The sequence below is a fragment of the Periophthalmus magnuspinnatus genome, chromosome 4 (assembly GCF_009829125.3).
Source record: "Periophthalmus magnuspinnatus isolate fPerMag1 chromosome 4, fPerMag1.2.pri, whole genome shotgun sequence".
Taxonomy (NCBI): Eukaryota; Metazoa; Chordata; class Actinopteri; order Gobiiformes; family Gobiidae; genus Periophthalmus; species Periophthalmus magnuspinnatus.
Window position 1 is genome coordinate 33,826,841 of NC_047129.1, and position 16,984 is coordinate 33,843,824.

The window sequence follows — 16,984 nt, forward strand, 5'->3', positions numbered from 1 at the left end:
GGCCCCTGCTGTAGTTGCCTCTGCTGTTCCCTGGAGTCGAGGTGCACGGATCCAGACCCATACTCAGGTCAGCCCAGACACTGCCGTGGTTTTCTTTTTCAGTGCTCCTCTGTGTTTCAACAACGTCCAGCTTGTTTTACATCAGATGCTGCTAAGATACATTACATGTGTGGATTATTGAGAGTGAGAGCCCTTTAGTAGACTGAGGCAAAGTTCTCTAAAACCGATTTAGACCAAGTGACTTATGATGGGTTTGTGGGAGAATTCAAACTTGTCTTCGATCACCCAATCATTATCAAGCTGATGCCTCTCTCCACCTGTTAAGTCTCTTTCAGAGCACCAGATCTGTGGCTGACTATACCATTGGATTATGGACACTGGCTGCTGATGTTGACTGTACTGACAGCACATTAAAGTCTTTGTCAAGGGCCTAAGTGACAAATTAAAAGATTAACTGATTTCTCGTGATGATCCACCTGACCTTAAATCTCTGATTTCTCTAGCGTCTGCAAAATTGTCAAAGAGAGAGATGCCATTCTCCGCCCCGTATTCTGAGTCACTCTGTCCTCCCACAGCAATCCAACCTGTCTCCTACGTCACCTCCACCAGATGCTCCTACGCTGTTGGGCTGAGCACACCTTACTGCAGAGGAGCATCAGCGCCGCCGCCAGGCATGTGAGTGCCTGGACTGTGGGAGACAGGGACATTTTCTTGCAACTTGACCAGTTCGGCTAAAAAGGGGGCACTCATCAGTAGGACTGGGAGTACTGGTGGGCCAGCAATCTGTCCCAGATAAGCAAGACAATAGACTACAGATTGATGCTGCTTTGTGCTTTAAAACAGTGACATTACCCATTCTGGCCCTCTACTTTGGGGCAGAAGAGGACTTCATAGGCCAGCAGGTGGCCGAGCAGTCCAGGATTGGGTTGGAGCCACTGTAAAAAAAAAACATTTATGGCCCTAGCTCTGAATGGGAGGCTACTGGCCGGGGTAACTCATGTCACAGAACCCGTTTCCTTAGTTTTGTCATGTAATTGTAGAGGCTGAAAAACCAGACACCCCTTTAAAATTTTATTTTACAAGTCATGTGGTCTCATTATCTATTTCAAGTTAAAAAAAAAGTGCATTTCCTTCACTGGCCAGTAGATGGCGAATATTGCGCAGGGTAGCAGAAAGTAGACTTGAGCGCTGCAGAGGAAGAATCAATCCTCTCTGAAATAAATGCAGCTCAAAACGTGCTCTCTATCTACTCTTCTGCTTACAGGTTTGTAACACCAGAATTATTAGTTTATGTCAAGTATCAGAGTGTGGGAGGTCGAAGGTTGAACTGAGGGTCATGTGTAGAAGTGCAGCGTGGGTCAAATTAAGTCAAACAGTTAAGACAAAGGACATGCTGGAGTTATGTGATTTGTGACAATTGTGTTCTTTTTATGGTTTATGTGGCATTGAGTGTACATTTTGAGTTTGTGGCCAGGTACCTAAAGGGCTGTGGCAGAGGTGTGTTAAGCACATGGTAATGTTGGGCGGGAAGACACTGGCGCCATCTTGTGGACACTTGCGGGATTGTCAATTTGTGAAACAGGGTGAATTGGCTGAACATGTCATGGGTTATTGTTAGAAAAGTTCAATTGAGTTAAAGATGAAAACATGAATCAATTTTTTGTAAAATTGGTGTTAAAAATGTGTTCACTGTGTTGTCAATGTGTGTAAATATCAATGTTATATATATATGGATTGTCGTGTGATGTGCAGAGGAAGAATCAATCCTCTCTGAAATAAATGCAGCTCAAAACGTGCTCTCTATCTACTCTTCTGCTTACAGGCTTATTTCAGCGAGGCATATGCCCTCTGAACCGCTGGTCAGAGGAGCAACAATTTTGGGGGCTCGTCCGGGATTAGCGCCATCTGCTGTCTGGTGCTAATCAATGAAGAACCAAGGGAAGCTGACAACCTGTTTCAAGCTGATGATCCAAACAGAATCCTGAGAACCAGCCATGTCTGCACTACGTGACCTGAGATGGGAAATCCAGCAGGAACTTCACCAGCTGACCAGTGCCCGCAGCAGAGATCTTCTCTACAAGCTGGCAGAGTCGTTCAAAGATGAGGTGGAAGAAGAACTGCCAGGTGCAGAATCGACCGAGGTGGAACTCTATGACTTCATTGTTGACTTTCTGAGAAGTCCACAACTGAAGGGCCTCGAGGACCAGGGGATGTCTCGCCTGCTTGCTTTCCGTGACCTCATCGGAGAACTGCAGTCGCCACAACCAGCTGTGGAGGAAGTCGCTGTGGTGTTGCCGGACAGTGAAGTGGTCGTTGTAGCTCCTGTGATCAGTGAGGATGCTGCACCTTCAGTCGTCACAGTGAAGTCGCCATCTCCATCAGTAGTCGCTGATCCAGTTACAGGTTTAGTCAAGCTGTCTGAACTCAAATCACTTTTTCCACATAGAGAGTACAAGATTCATGGTGGTCAAATTTCTGATTTTGATTCTGATTTGAGTTACAACACTTTGGGTAAACAGATTGATGAAGGGTTAAATGAAGGGTTCACAGAGGCTGAGATTATTAGAACAGTGTTAAAGATAATTAAGCCTGGTACTTTTAAAGATATGCTTGTCACCAAAGATAGCCTTACAGTGTCTGAGTTAAAACGTTTCTTGAGGGCACACCTAAGGGAGAAAAGCAGCACTGAATTATTTCAGGAGCTGAGCAATGCTAAGCAGTATGACAAAGAAACACCTCAGCAGTTTATGTATAGACTTATGGGTCTTAAACAGCGTGTGCTGATTGCATCTAAGAACAATAGTGGTTTTCATTATGACAGTCAATTGGTACAAGGTGTTTTCCTTCATTCACTGTATCAAGGTATGAATGAAAAATGTTCATTTGTCAGACGAGATCTTAAACCTCACCTCTCAGATCTGAGTGTCACAGATGACTCCATTTTGGAGCTCATTTCAAAAGCTGTTAGTGAAGATGCAGAGAGACAAAGTAGATTGGGGCAAAGTCAAAAACCAAAAACTGTCAATGTTAATACAGCACCGGTAGAGAAAGACAAAAATTCTGCTGAAATGCAAACTGAAGTCCAAGCCAACCGGGCTGCTATACAAGAATTGACAGCTCAGATGTCCTCTCTAACCAAAAGTTTAGGAAAAGCTCTTACACCAATGGTCAATGCTGTAATTGATAACACCCGTTCTACAGCCCCTACCTCAAGACAGCCAAGTTCAAAACCTGAGATTAAAGGAAAGTGCCAAAAATGTATCATCCAAGAGATTGAGCACTGTATTCACTGTTTCAGATGCGGGAAGGAGGGGCACAGAGCAATAGGCTGCCTCCAGAAAAGCAGTGTGTCGGGAAACGTGAGGAAGTCGCTGGGGAGGGACCACCAGTGACCGTTCTGCTATTAGAGTCCCACCCCACTGAAAAGGTGAAACAAAATCAAACCCCAACTACTGCTAAGTCCCAGAAATCACAAAAGGTAAACAACAAAAAACATGTGGCACAGCTTATTGGCGGTAGGTGTATGATCAGTTGTCGGTTAAATGGAGTACCACTACAGATGTTATTAGACAGTGGGGCACAAGTTAGCATCGTGGAAAAATCATGGGTACAAACAGCTTTGCCAAATGTGAAAATACAGCCACTTGAAAGTTTATTGTCAGACCATCCACTCAAAGTCACTGCAGCAAATGGGACAGATGTTCCCTTTGAAGGGTGGATCGAAATTCTACTCGAGATCACCAGTACGCATTATGGTTCTGTATCCCTCTATGTCCCAATGCTTGTCAGCCAACAAAGTGTAAGCACGCCTCTCCTGGGCTTTAATGTAATACAAGAGATAATAATGGGAAACAGTGACAACAGTAACCATATAAGCCTAGTGGACTTACTGTCAGAGACCCTGAAGGCCCAGAAGTGTAATATTGAGTCACTTATCTCTGCTGTCCACACAAAGTCCATTGAAACTGACCCAGAATGTCCAATAGTCAGAGTAGGAAAAAAAGGGCTCACTGTCCACAGTAACCAAATCCTTATGGTCAAATGTCATGTCAGAGCATATCCTGGTGGAGGCGAAATGTTGTTTGAACCAGCTGTGAAGTGTAACTTAACGGAGGGATTGGAGTTGTTCCCCGCTCTTATTGACGTACCCCCTGGTACTTCAAAGACTGTCAAAATCCCAATCCAGAACTCAACGAAACATGACATTTTCTTGCATCCAAAGACTCTGTTAGGGCTTATTGAGCAGGTTTCTGAATATAAACCGATAAACATTTGTCCTGGAAATGTCAAACAAACCAACCAAGCATTTTGTTGTGTAACTCAAGTGGCACGTGACAGTCAAAGCGAGGATAAAGAGATTTTAAAGGCTGCTCCTTCGTCCTTGAGATGGCATCCAAATGTTAATTTAGACCATCTCTCAGAGACTGATCAGGAAGTCGTCCGCCAAATGCTCTATGAACAGTCTGATGTGTTTGCTCATGAGGAAGGAGACATCGGATGTATTCCTGGACTGCAGTTAAAAATCAACACCACTGACAACACCCCTGTGCAAAAAAGTTACAACTCCATTCCAAGACCACTGTACAACGAAGTGAAGGAGTACGTTCAAAACCTTCTAAACAGGGGCTGGATCAAGAAATCGGTGTCCGCTCATTCGTCACCAGTGGTGTGTGTGCGTAAAAAGGACAATGCTTTACGCTTATGTGTAGACTTTCGTGAGCTCAACCGAAAAACTGTACCTGACAGACATCCGTTGCCACGGATACAGGATCTTTTGGATAGTCTCGGAGGAAATTCCTGGTTCTCCATCTTAGACCAGGGCAGTGCATATCATCAGGGTTTCGTTAGCGAGGAGTCAAGGCACTTAACTGCTTTTAGCACACCCTGGGGTCTGTATGAGTGGGTGCGGATCCCGTTCGGTTTAACTAACGCACCGGCCACATTCCAAAGGTGCATGGAGGGCGTGTTAGAAGGGATCAGAGATGAGTGTTGTGTGCCTTACTTAGATGATGTACTGTGTTACTCTGAAACCTTTGATGAGCATGTAGAGCATCTCAGACAAGTCCTCTGTAGAATGAGACAACATGGCATAAAACTTCGCCCAGCTAAGTGTGAATTATTCAAAAAGCAAATACGTTACCTTGGTAGGCTAGTGTCAGGCGATGGAGTACAAGTAGATCCAAAAGACTTGGATGCTGTAATCGCTCTGAAAGATAAGAAACCCCGCACAATTGGAGAGCTCAGAACCCTACTGGGATTCCTGAGTTATTACCGCTCATTTATCCAGGACTTCTCACGACTGGCGAGGCCTTTGTTTGAACTCCTCCAGAGCTCTAAGGACCCAAACAGTGCATACGAATCAGCACCAAAAAGGGGTAAACGACAGCTAAAGAAAGGAGACAAAAACCAGTTGCCTTCCCGCACACCAATAACTTGGACAAGTGAACATCAAGAAATTGTGTCAAAGTTTGTGGACATTCTAACCAATCCGCCCATTTTAGCCTATCCCGATTTTGACCTCCCTTTGTTTTACACACTGATGCGTCAAACAGTGGCTTGGGAGCGGTTTTGTATCAGAAACAAGAAAACAGACTCAGAGTGATTGGCTATGGCTCGCGAACTCTTACACCGGCCGAGAAAAATTATCACTTACATTCCGGTAAACTCGAGTTCCTAGCCCTAAAATGGGCCATCTGCGATAAGTTCCGTGATTATCTGTATTACGCTCCAACCTTTACCGTCTATACAGATAACAATCCCTTAACCTATGTACTCAGTTCAGCCAGGTTAAATGCCGTGGGTCATAGGTGGGTCGGGGAGTTAGCAGACTTCCATTTTGATATCAAATATAGACCAGGGAAAAGGAACGCAGATGCTGACATGCTGTCCAGACACCCATTAGAGCTTGATCAGCAAATGGGCGAGTATACTGAAACAGTTTTGCCAGAAGTAGTGTCCGCAGTATGGCAGGGTAGTAAGGCAGCCCAAAACAATGATGTGCCTTGGATAGCTGTTTTACAACTAAGTTCTAATGACAACAATGCACCAACAGACAGTGTTTTGAGCATGACACCCAAAGACATCAAAGCTGCTCAACAGGAAGATGAGACAATCAAAGAAATCATTTCACTCAAACGCAGAGGATGGACTCCAAACGAGAAAGAAAAACGCACAATGAGTAAACAAACCAGGAGACTTTTGTATGAGTGGAAAAAGTTGGAAATTGACAATGGGCTATTGTACAGAAAAACAGAATGCAACAGACAACTTGTCCTCCCTGAACAGTTAAGGCTATTAGTGTTAAAGAGCTTACACAATGACATGGGCCATGTTGGCTATGACAAAGTGATTCATTTGGCCCGTCAACGTTTTTATTGGCCGTATATGCAACAAGACATTGAAGACTATGTGACTAAGAAATGTCTGTGCATCAAACAAAAACGCCCAAATGTCCCTCAGAGAGCTCCTATGGGAACCATCACAACCAGTGCTCCTTTTGAGTTAGTTTCCATCGACTACTTGCACCTTGAGCCAAGCAAGGGAGGGTACGAGTACATTTTGGTGCTTGTCGACCATTTCACTCGCTTTGCTCAGGCGTACCCTACAAGAAATAAGTCAGGTAAAACTGCTGCAGAAAAGATTTTCCAAGATTTCATACCACGTTTTGGATTTCCAGAAAAATTACATCACGATCAGGGACGTGAGTTTGAAAACAGCCTTTTCCAAAGGTTACAGCAACTGTCTGGTATAGCTCACTCACGAACCACTCCGTATCACCCGCAGTGCAACCCTGTGGAGCGCCTGAATCGTACTCTGCTCCAAATGCTCCGTACTCTACAAGAGGAGAAAAAAAGTGAATGGAAAGATCACCTACCTCACATAGTGCATGCCTACAATTGTACAAGGCATGAGTCTACAGGCTACTCGCCGTTCTTCCTCTTGTTCGGTAGGGCGCCAAGGTTGCCGGTTGACCTGCTTTTTGACCACAGAAACGAGACAGAAACACAAAACCCTCAGACCTATGCTAAAAAGTGGGCTGATAGGATGCGGGCAGCTTACAAAATAGCGGCAGACAATAGTCAAAAGTCATCAGACAAAGGCAAAAAGCAGTACGACAAACGCATTAAAGGGGTCACACTACAACCAGGTGACAGAGTCTTAGTGAAAAATCTCTCTGAAAGAGGAGGTCCAGGGAAGTTGCGTGCTTACTGGGAGTCAGCAATACACCGAGTAGTGGAGAGAGTAGGAGAGGGACCGGTCTATAAAATACAAGCAGAGAGAGGTAATAAGGTGATGCGCGTGTTACACAGAAACTTATTGTTGCCTGTAAATGACTTGCCTTTGGAAGAGGAACTCCCTTTGGTCAAAAGGACAAAACAGAACAGACCAAAAAGAAAAGAGACAAATCCAGACAAAGATAAAACTGATGATGAAAGCTCAGAGGATGAAGAGTACACTTATCGTTACAACCTTCGCAGCCAGATTCCAGTGTACAGATTTGTAAACCCCCAGCAGGCTGAACCGATCCTTCCAAACCAAAATGTCCAGCAACCAGTACATGTCAGGCCAGAGCAAACTCCTCAGAACTATCCCAGACTTGATGCCACTGCCAGAGAGTTTCGTCCACCTGAGAGACAGGAAATTGTGCTTCCACAACAGGTTATTGAGGAACACATGGATGGACCAGTTGTGATGCAGCAGGAACATGGACAACTGGATGTGGATGGAAATAATGGAGAACAGGAGGATTGGAGGAGGACACAGAGGACAGTAAGACCTACAGAGAGACTTACTTATGACACTTTGGGACAACCATCATACCAACCTTGGAACGCAGATGTAAGACCTCTCTTACTTCCTACGGACGTACCTCAGACCTTTATTCCATACCCATTCCATCCCCAACCTTATGGCTATAACTGGTACACTCTTGTACATTAAGTCCTAGTGCGGGAAATGTCGGGAGACATTTAATTTAAGTGGGGGAGAGTGTAGAGGCTGAAAAACCAGACACCCCTTTAAAATTTTATTTTACAAGTCATGTGGTCTCATTATCTATTTCAAGTTAAAAAAAAAGTGCATTTCCTTCACTGGCCAGTAGATGGCGAATATTGCGCAGGGTAGCAGAAAGTAGACTTGAGCGCTGCAGAGGAAGAATCAATCCTCTCTGAAATAAATGCAGCTCAAAACGTGCTCTCTATCTACTCTTCTGCTTACAGGTTTGTAACACCAGAATTATTAGTTTATGTCAAGTATCAGAGTGTGGGAGGTCGAAGGTTGAACTGAGGGTCATGTGTAGAAGTGCAGCGTGGGTCAAATTAAGTCAAACAGTTAAGACAAAGGACATGCTGGAGTTATGTGATTTGTGACAATTGTGTTCTTTTTATGGTTTATGTGGCATTGAGTGTACATTTTGAGTTTGTGGCCAGGTACCTAAAGGGCTGTGGCAGAGGTGTGTTAAGCACATGGTAATGTTGGGCGGGAAGACACTGGCGCCATCTTGTGGACACTTGCGGGATTGTCAATTTGTGAAACAGGGTGAATTGGCTGAACATGTCATGGGTTATTGTTAGAAAAGTTCAATTGAGTTAAAGATGAAAACATGAATCAATTTTTTGTAAAATTGGTGTTAAAAATGTGTTCACTGTGTTGTCAATGTGTGTAAATATCAATGTTATATATATATGGATTGTCGTGTGATGTGCAGAGGAAGAATCAATCCTCTCTGAAATAAATGCAGCTCAAAACGTGCTCTCTATCTACTCTTCTGCTTACAGGCTTATTTCAGCGAGGCATATGCCCTCTGAACCGCTGGTCAGAGGAGCAACATAATCACCATGAAACCATGCAATTTTATGTTATCTCTGCTCCCTCTACGCCACTTAGTCTGGGCCATTCCTGGTTAGTTACTTAAAATACCGTCATTGTCTAGGCTAGGGGGTAGGTGTCCGAATGGAGCTCCTTTTGCCATGCCAACTACCTGCAGTCTGCTTTGTCTCCAGCAGAGGAGGCCAACTCGCACCTTGGACGTCTCCCGGACAAGCCCGATCTCTCCTGGGTGCCTGGGCGGAGACTCTGGCACCACCCACTACACACCTGCAGCCCATGAGCAATCAAGCCTGCACCTTGGAGCACAAAGGCACCGAGGATCCTACAAACTCCGCCAGATCATCCTTGTATCCCCCGTTGTACAGTTCCGCTTGCCTAGTCTAGTTTTCGTATGTATGGTCTCAGTACTCAGCCGGTTTCTCTCGTTTTTCACTACTTCTGACCCCGCTCTCCTCGAGTAGTATGAACACCTCAACTCCACATGAAAAGAAAGAAGCATGAAACAAGGCACAAGACAAACAAGGCAAAAGAAGAGTGTCCATTCACATAATAATAATGCACTGGGTTAAACAGCACCTTTCAAGAGCCAAAGTGTTAAGTTTATTTGTACAGCACAAATGGTACACAAAGTACTTCAAAGTGCTTTACAACATAAGAAAGACCACAGACCAAATCACAGTACAACAAATAATCAAGATATTAACATTAAAAGAGAAGAGGCAGAATAAAAATGTTTCAGTCACATGCACAGACAAACACAACCTCTCAGTCAGTGTTTTTCATACACTCTACACTTGGTGGTGGACAACAAGGGTGTCTTGCCCAAGGACACAACCGTTTCCACTAAAGTCGCAGCTGCCCCAGTGGCAACTGTTCTCCCGTCCAAGTACTGACCAGACCCAGCCCTGCTTAGCTTCAGAGATCTGACAAGATCAACACAAACGATTTCAGCTTCATCATCAGGAAATTTATCAACACATTTCTGATCTGTAAAAGTAAAATAATACATTTCTAAATTCTATTTAGTTTTACAGTGTATTTTTAAGGTATATTTTTCATATTTATCCTTTACTGCAATATATTTTAATATTTTTGGTTTCAGCATCACCAGATTCACCAACATAGAAATACGGGAACATTTTCTCTGTGAATCTGTCCTTGTGAGAGCAGATCAGAGACATGTCTCCAGCGTCAAAGAAAGACACTGTCCCTTCGTCACAGTCCAGTCGCACTCGGATCCTCTGAGGGCTCCTCTTCAAGGACAAGAGTTTCACCAACAACATCATAATATTCTCCATCATCAAGCATCTAAAGCACCACAGTCCATCTTCTGGAAGACTCATCTCGCTCTCCCTTCCTGTCAACAGACTCTTTGATCAAACCAATGAGCCCAGTCTGGATGGTCCCCCACCTCCACGTCCCACTGGTGAGAGCCAGAGCTGAAGCCCTCACTGCCCTGAAACATTGGTATAGTTACCAGAATCTCTCTGGATTATCAGGGACCTGTTGTTGTTTAGTTTCTCCTACGTCTCACCCTCCTCAGATCCTCATGGACACATCAGAGCCGTGAGTCTGCAGTGTTTGGGTCCAGAATGACTGGACTGTACTGCACCCGGGCTCTCATCTTCTTCCAGGCGTTTGAAGGCCACGTTGGCCAGGACTTTGGGCTGGTTTATCAGGAGTCCTGGTCTGAGCTGTGGGCTGGGCTGTGAGAGCAGAGTCTGTCTGTCTTTGTGAGTGTCTCTGTACTGTGTGAGGAAGTCCATGTTCTGTTTCTTCAGCAGATCTTCCACAGTCAGGAGGTTCTGCTCCACAGTACACAGCTCCTCCCTGATCTGCACCATCTGTGGCTTCTATGGTCTGGGTCTGTCTGCTCTGCTCCTGTCTCAGAGCTCTGAGTGCAGACTCCTCCTCCTGTTGGAGGAACCTGGTGTAACCTCTCAAACTCCGCCCTGATGTGACGTTCACAGGCCTCCACCTGCGCATGTGCCAGCTCCTGTATTTGTTCACACTGTGTCTGTTTGTTTGAGGCCTTCTTTCTCCTCTGGAACAGAGACTGCTGCTGTGAGACCAGCTGCTTCTTCTTTTCACTGACGACTGAGTCCACAGTCACCACCTTATGCCCCGAGTGAAGAGAAAACTCACAGGCTGGACACAGAGGGCGACTCTCATCCAGGCAGAACAGAGGCGTCTGCTCTGGGTGTGAGGTGCACACCACAGGCCTCTCTCCTCCTGGAGCCTCCTCCTTCTGTGAAAAGGACACAGTCAGTTCCTTCAGAGCAAAGTTCACATCTAGATGTTCTTTGGAGGACTTCCTGCGACACACGGGGCAGTTCCTGGTGCTGTTCTGGTCCCAGTATTCCTGTAGACAGTTGGAGCAGAAGCTGTGGTGACAGGTCAGAGACACTGGCTCTTTAAAGGTGTCCAGACAAACAGGACAGGTCAGAAAGTCCTTCACTGCAGAGATCTTCTCCATTTGGACCAAAGTCTTCAGACTCACACAGCTGTGTCCTCTGTGTCCTCTGTGTCGTCCTGACAAACACTGACTGAATACTTCCACTGCTTCAGACCTTCACCCTGTGGTCAGTGGTGAATGATTAACTCTCATAATCTTCGTCTTATTAACTATAACTATTCAAATCAGAAGGGTAACTCTTCATCGAAGTGTACTTAAAGAAATGAGCTGGTCAGAGATTTTACTTGGTTTTGTTGGTTGTTTGTAGAAAAAATACAATTCTAGATGAAAAGTAATCCATTTGCAAAGGGCAGTGAGTTTTGAAATACAAAAAAGGTTTGTTCTTTGTTACAGCAGAAATGGTCAGGACAGGGCCCATGACACTGGTGCGGGCCGGTAGACTGTCCAGTGGGGCAACAAAGGTCCAGGAAACGGGCGGACGACACAACGAGGTCCCTGGACGGAAAGCTGAGTCCAGCGGAGCTGCGAGGGACCCACCGAGGGGGCAGAGGACATGAAGAGGTCCCTGGACGGAGAATGATGTCCAGCGGAGCTGCGACGGTCCAGGCGAGGGGCAGATGACACGAGGAGGTCCCTGGACGGGAAACGGTGTCCAGCGGAGCTACAACGGTCCAAGCGAGGAGCAGACAGGTTGGGAGTGGACCGGTTGGTACAGGACAGCAAATGGGGAACAGGCCCGTGAACCAGAGACAGACAGGTGAGCAGGGTGGGCAGGTTGTATTGTCCGATGAACCCCGAGTCTGCTTGGTCCATAGTTGGCGAGATCGTTCTGTCGTAATGGGTGAGTGTAGCGGACCAAAGGATGCAGACTCGGGGAATATTTACAGGATTTATTGTAGAAAAGGGACAAGGTACAAACAGTGGGTGATCCGGAGGTGAGCAGGTGAGCAGGAACACAGGAAACACAGGGACCGAGGACATGAAGGGACGACAGGAAGACAGGCAGACCAGACGGGCGTAGGGCAGAGCGGGCAGGAGACATCCAGGGCCGGAGCACGACAGGAACACAGGGACAACAGGAACAAGAGAAGACGACACAGACAGGGTGAGGACATGCAGACGATCTCGCCCTGAGTGTCTTTCCCCATCTCCTCTTATCCACGGCAGGTGTGGTGATTAGCCAGATGGAGAGCAGGTGCGCGCGGGAGGAGCTGAGAGCTCCGCCCAGCTCCAGGTACAGGCAGGTGAGGGAGGGGGAAGAGCACACAGGGAGGAAAACCAGGAGCGGATAGTGCGGATCATGACAATTTATTTGTGTTTTCTTACTTTATCTTTGTGATTTCATCTGAAACTTTCTACAAGTTAATCATTTTGTGCCCGTTAATGTTACTAAATAAATGTCTGTGTAGGACCCTCAGTCGTCCAGGTCTGATCCAGAGCAAACAACGAAGTTAAATCTGTCAACTGGATAAATCTTGTAGGAGTGAAGATATTTCGCTGCTCCAGTCTTCTTCAGTTCTGGTCAGATGCTGGTGGCCACTGCCTTTAAATCTGTCTGAGGGAGAGGGGCTAACCACACTGAAACTGTAAACAGCTGTTGTCTCCAGTTTCAGCTGAAACTACTCTCTCCAGCCCTTAACGACCCTGCGATTGTTCTCATTGTTCTGGGTCTGAGGATGGAGTTGTAGATGGGGACAGATTATGTCTCAGGCTCCATTTCTGTTTAAGGAAGGATTTCTCTTTCCTAACAAAAAATAGCTTCTTTAACTCTCCTCTCAAACCATTTCTTTTCTCTGGCTCAGATCTGAACTTCACTCTCTTCAAGGAGGTGGTTAGTGTCTTTGAGATGGAGATGCACGGCGGACTGAGGTCCAGAGGAATCTCCTGCCGGTGTTGGTCCATCCTCTTATAGAGCAGCTGTTTAGTTTCTCCAGTGTGACGCTCACTCTTCACTGAATGGAGTGGACACATTACTTTGTTTATGGCTCGGGGTTTTGTCCTTAGGGTGAACCAATGTTTAAAGTGTTTGTGGGTTTGAAAAAGACAGGACTCTCATACTGTCTGAAGATAAGGAATGGTAACTCCTCTCCTTCTAGGTTCAGATTCCCTGTTGTCCTGTTTTTTTAGCTCTTCGATCTATTGAAGGCCCATTTTGGATCTCCACAAGCAGAGAGGGCTTTGTCCACATGTTGCTCCTCCTTCACTTTTCCCTCTGTGTTTAGGCACCACTTCAGCTCTGTGTTGTAGTGTCTGGATCACTCTGAGTTTGTGCTGCAGTGGATGGTGTGAATCAAACAGCAGTATGTGTAGGTTTCCTGTAAACTTCTACCTGGAGTCTTGGTCCTCTCCTATTGTTACTGCACACTCTAAAAAGGTCAGTTTGTTCTCCTTGGCTCCAGCTGCTGGGACTGAAAAACTCTGCTGGGGCCTCACAGACAGGTCCAAAACCTGTGACGAGGGCCCTGGAGAAGTGGCACAAGTGATGAATCCTTCACTTGGGAAGGTGGTGGTGCTGAATTGTTCTCTGGAGGAGGTGGTGCTGCTGAATCCCTCACTGAGAGAGATGGTTGTGGAGCTGGCGATGACTTCTTTGCTGGAGAAGATAGTTGTGCTGCTGGCGGTGACTCCTTTGATGGAAGAGGTGGAGGTGCTGCTGACTCATTCTCTGGGGGAGGTGGAGGTGCTGCTGACTCGTTCTCTGGGGGAGGTGGAGGTGCTGCTGACTCGTTCTCTGGGGGAGGTGGAGGTGCTGCTGACTCGTTCTCTGGGGAAGGTGGAGGTGCTGCTGACTCATTCTCTGGAGGAGGTGCTGCTGACTCGTTCTCTGGGGGAGGTGGAGCGGCTGAATCTCTTGTTGGGGGAGGTGGTGGTGGTAGTTGTGGTGCTTCTGACACATTGGCTCGGTCTCTGGTTGGTGCAGCAGGAATGCTTCTCTCATTCCTCTTTTCTCTCACTGGCCCAGGACCCTGTCCAGGCCGGTGCCTCAGAGGGTGGAGGAGGTTCTCCGTCAGCACCCTCACTCCACCTCTGCTCAGGTGGGGGCCATTTCCCTTGAACAGATCCTCTCGTCTCCAGAACAGACCAAAGTTCTCAGTGTAGTGCCGTCCTCTGGGCGCACACGTGTGTTCAGCCTGAGGAAGAGCTCCACTGATGAAAGTCTTAACCTCCACTTTAAGCTCCACAAATAATTTAATGAAATCCCCTGTTAAGATTTGAGTCTGTTCCATTGTAGTGTCAACTGCAGCCACGAGCACATCAGCTGTTTAACTCCTCGGTGTTTTGACAAAACGTTTGGCAGGAGTTTTTGTAATCTCAGACAGTGGAGCAGGTTTGGATTCCTCTGTGTCTCTGACAGCTCCGTCTCCTACAGCAGAGCATCTCTGACCTCGACGTTTGTCACAGATCGTCTGTCTGTCGCTCTTTTACCAACGTCATTGCTCTTGTTTTGTGACAAAAATCCATTTTCTGTTTGTATTTTAACATCAACATGAGTCTGTGACAGTGGTAAAAATCTGTTTGTGAAACTGTATTTTGGGCGATGTAGATAAATGTAGATATTAGAATTGTCTTTTGTCACTTGTTGCATTGGCTTGGCATTCTTGTCTTTACAAAGTTTTGGAAAAGACACAGTATAACTCAAGTTTAAGATTGAAAGTAGCAGTTTTTTTCACCCTCTTCTCTGAAAAGTAACTGTCAAGATCCCAGTTCTGGGTCCTACACACACCTGCAACTCATCACAAATCAAGCTGCACCTGTGAGGTCAAAAGGACTGAGGATCCGACACTCAGATCGTCCGTGTGTCCACACTGGTTCTATTCTGCTTGGCTCTGTCTAGTTTTACGTTTATGATCTCAGTACTCAGCTCGTTATTTCTCATTCTTTCTCAGATCCTTGGAAACCACTCCACACCTCCGCCTCCGACCCAGTTCTCCACAACTGGTACGAACACCTCAGCCTCCGCAGTGACACCTGCTGCTTTAAGCTGTGAAAAGGCGCCTAATAAATGTTTAAATAATGTAAATAAAACACTGAACACATCTAAAAGTGATAAAATAAAGTAAATATTGTTAGTCTTTGTGCCTTATATTGATCATGTGCAAAATATCTGTAACATTTAAAGTTTTGTGCCAAAGTGACTGAAAAAAAAACTATAAAACTCAATCATGTCCCTATAATAATCTCTTAATCCCATGTGATATGACTCTGAGCAGTGCACTCTGAACCACAGTCCAGTTTATACTGTTTTAATGGAGTCTTTAATTGTTTTATTATTGAACACGTATTTATGATTAAAACTTCTACAATTAAATATAGAACAGAAGGAGTTCAGCAGCAGGAGCAAAAGAACAGTGTCTATTCACATAATAATAATGCACTGGGTTAAACAGCACCTTTCAAGTGTTTAAGTTTATTTGTACAGCACAAATGGTACACAAAGTACTTCAAACTACTTTACAAAATAAGAAAGGACCACAGACCAAATCACAGTACAACAAATAATCAAGATATTAACATTAAAAGAGAAGAGGCAGAATAAAAACCTTTCAGACACACCCACAGACAAACACAACCTCTCAGTGTTTTTCATACACTCTACACTTGGTGGTGGACAACAAGGGTGTCTTGCTCAAGGACACAACCGTTTCCACTAAAGTCGCAGCTGCCCCAGTGGCAACTGTTCTCCCGTCCAAGTACTGACCAGACCCAGCCCTGCTTAGCTTCAGAGATCTGACAAGATCAACACAAACGATTTCAGCTTCATCAGCAGCAAATTTATCAACACATTTCTGATCTGTAAAAGTAAAAATAATACATTTCTAAATTTAATCTAAATATTTCTGTTTTGTTTTGACAATATATTTTTAAGGCCTATTTTCCTTCTCTGCAGTATACTTTAATCTCTTTGGTTTCAGCATCACCAGATTCACCAACATAGAAATAATCGGGAACATTTTCTCTGTGAATCTGTCCTTAGTGAGAGCAGATCAGAGACATGTCTCCAGCGTCAAAGAAAGACCACTGTCCCTTCATCACAGTCCAGTCGCACTCGGATCCTCTGAGGGCTCCTCTTCAGGACAAGAGCTTTTCACAACAACATCATAATATTCTCCATCAGAAAGACCTAAACACCACAGTCCATTTTCTGGAAAGGCATTTCTCACTCTTCCTTCTTGTCAACAGACTCTTTGGCCAAACCAATGACCCATCTTGGATGGTCCCCCACCTCCACGTCCCACTGGTGAGAGCCAGAAGCTGAAGCCTCTCACTGCCCATGGAACCTCTGTATATTTACAGAATCTCTCCTGGATTATCAGGGACCTGTTGTTGTTTAGTTTCTCCAAATTTCACCCCCCTCAGATCCTCAGACACACAGAGCCACATGGTTTGCAGTGTTTGGGTCCAGAAGGACTGGACTGTACTGCACCCGGGCTCTCATCTTCTTCCAGGCGTTGAAGGCCACGTTGGCCAGGACTTTGGGCTGGTTTATCAGGAGTCCTGGTCTGAGCTGTGGGCTGGGCTGTGAGAGCAGAGTCTGTCTGTCTTTGTGAGTGTCTCGTACTGTGTGAGGAAGTCCATGTTCTGTTCTTCAGCAGATCTTCCACAGTCAGGAGGTTTCTGCTCCACAGTACACAGCTCCTCCTGATCTGCACCATCTGTGCTTCCTATGGTCTGGGTCTGTCTGCTCTGCTCCTGTCTCAGAGCTCTGAGTGCAGACTCCTCCTCCTGTTGGAGGAACCG

General features: G+C 45.7%; 1 protein-coding gene across 1 annotated transcript; it reads right to left on the bottom strand.

The window, feature by feature from the left end:
- Positions 1-8,902: 8,902 nt before the first annotated feature.
- LOC129456226 (E3 ubiquitin-protein ligase TRIM35-like) lies at positions 8,903-11,305 on the bottom strand. Its single transcript, XM_055221574.1, has 5 exons — positions 10,757-11,305; positions 10,437-10,664; positions 10,199-10,285; positions 9,947-10,082; positions 8,903-9,075 (listed from the first exon to the last, which is right to left on the bottom strand). Exons 1-5 carry the CDS (start codon positions 11,303-11,305, stop codon positions 8,903-8,905), a joined length of 1,173 nt encoding a protein of 390 aa, XP_055077549.1.
- Between the last annotated feature and the right edge of the window lie 5,679 nt (positions 11,306-16,984).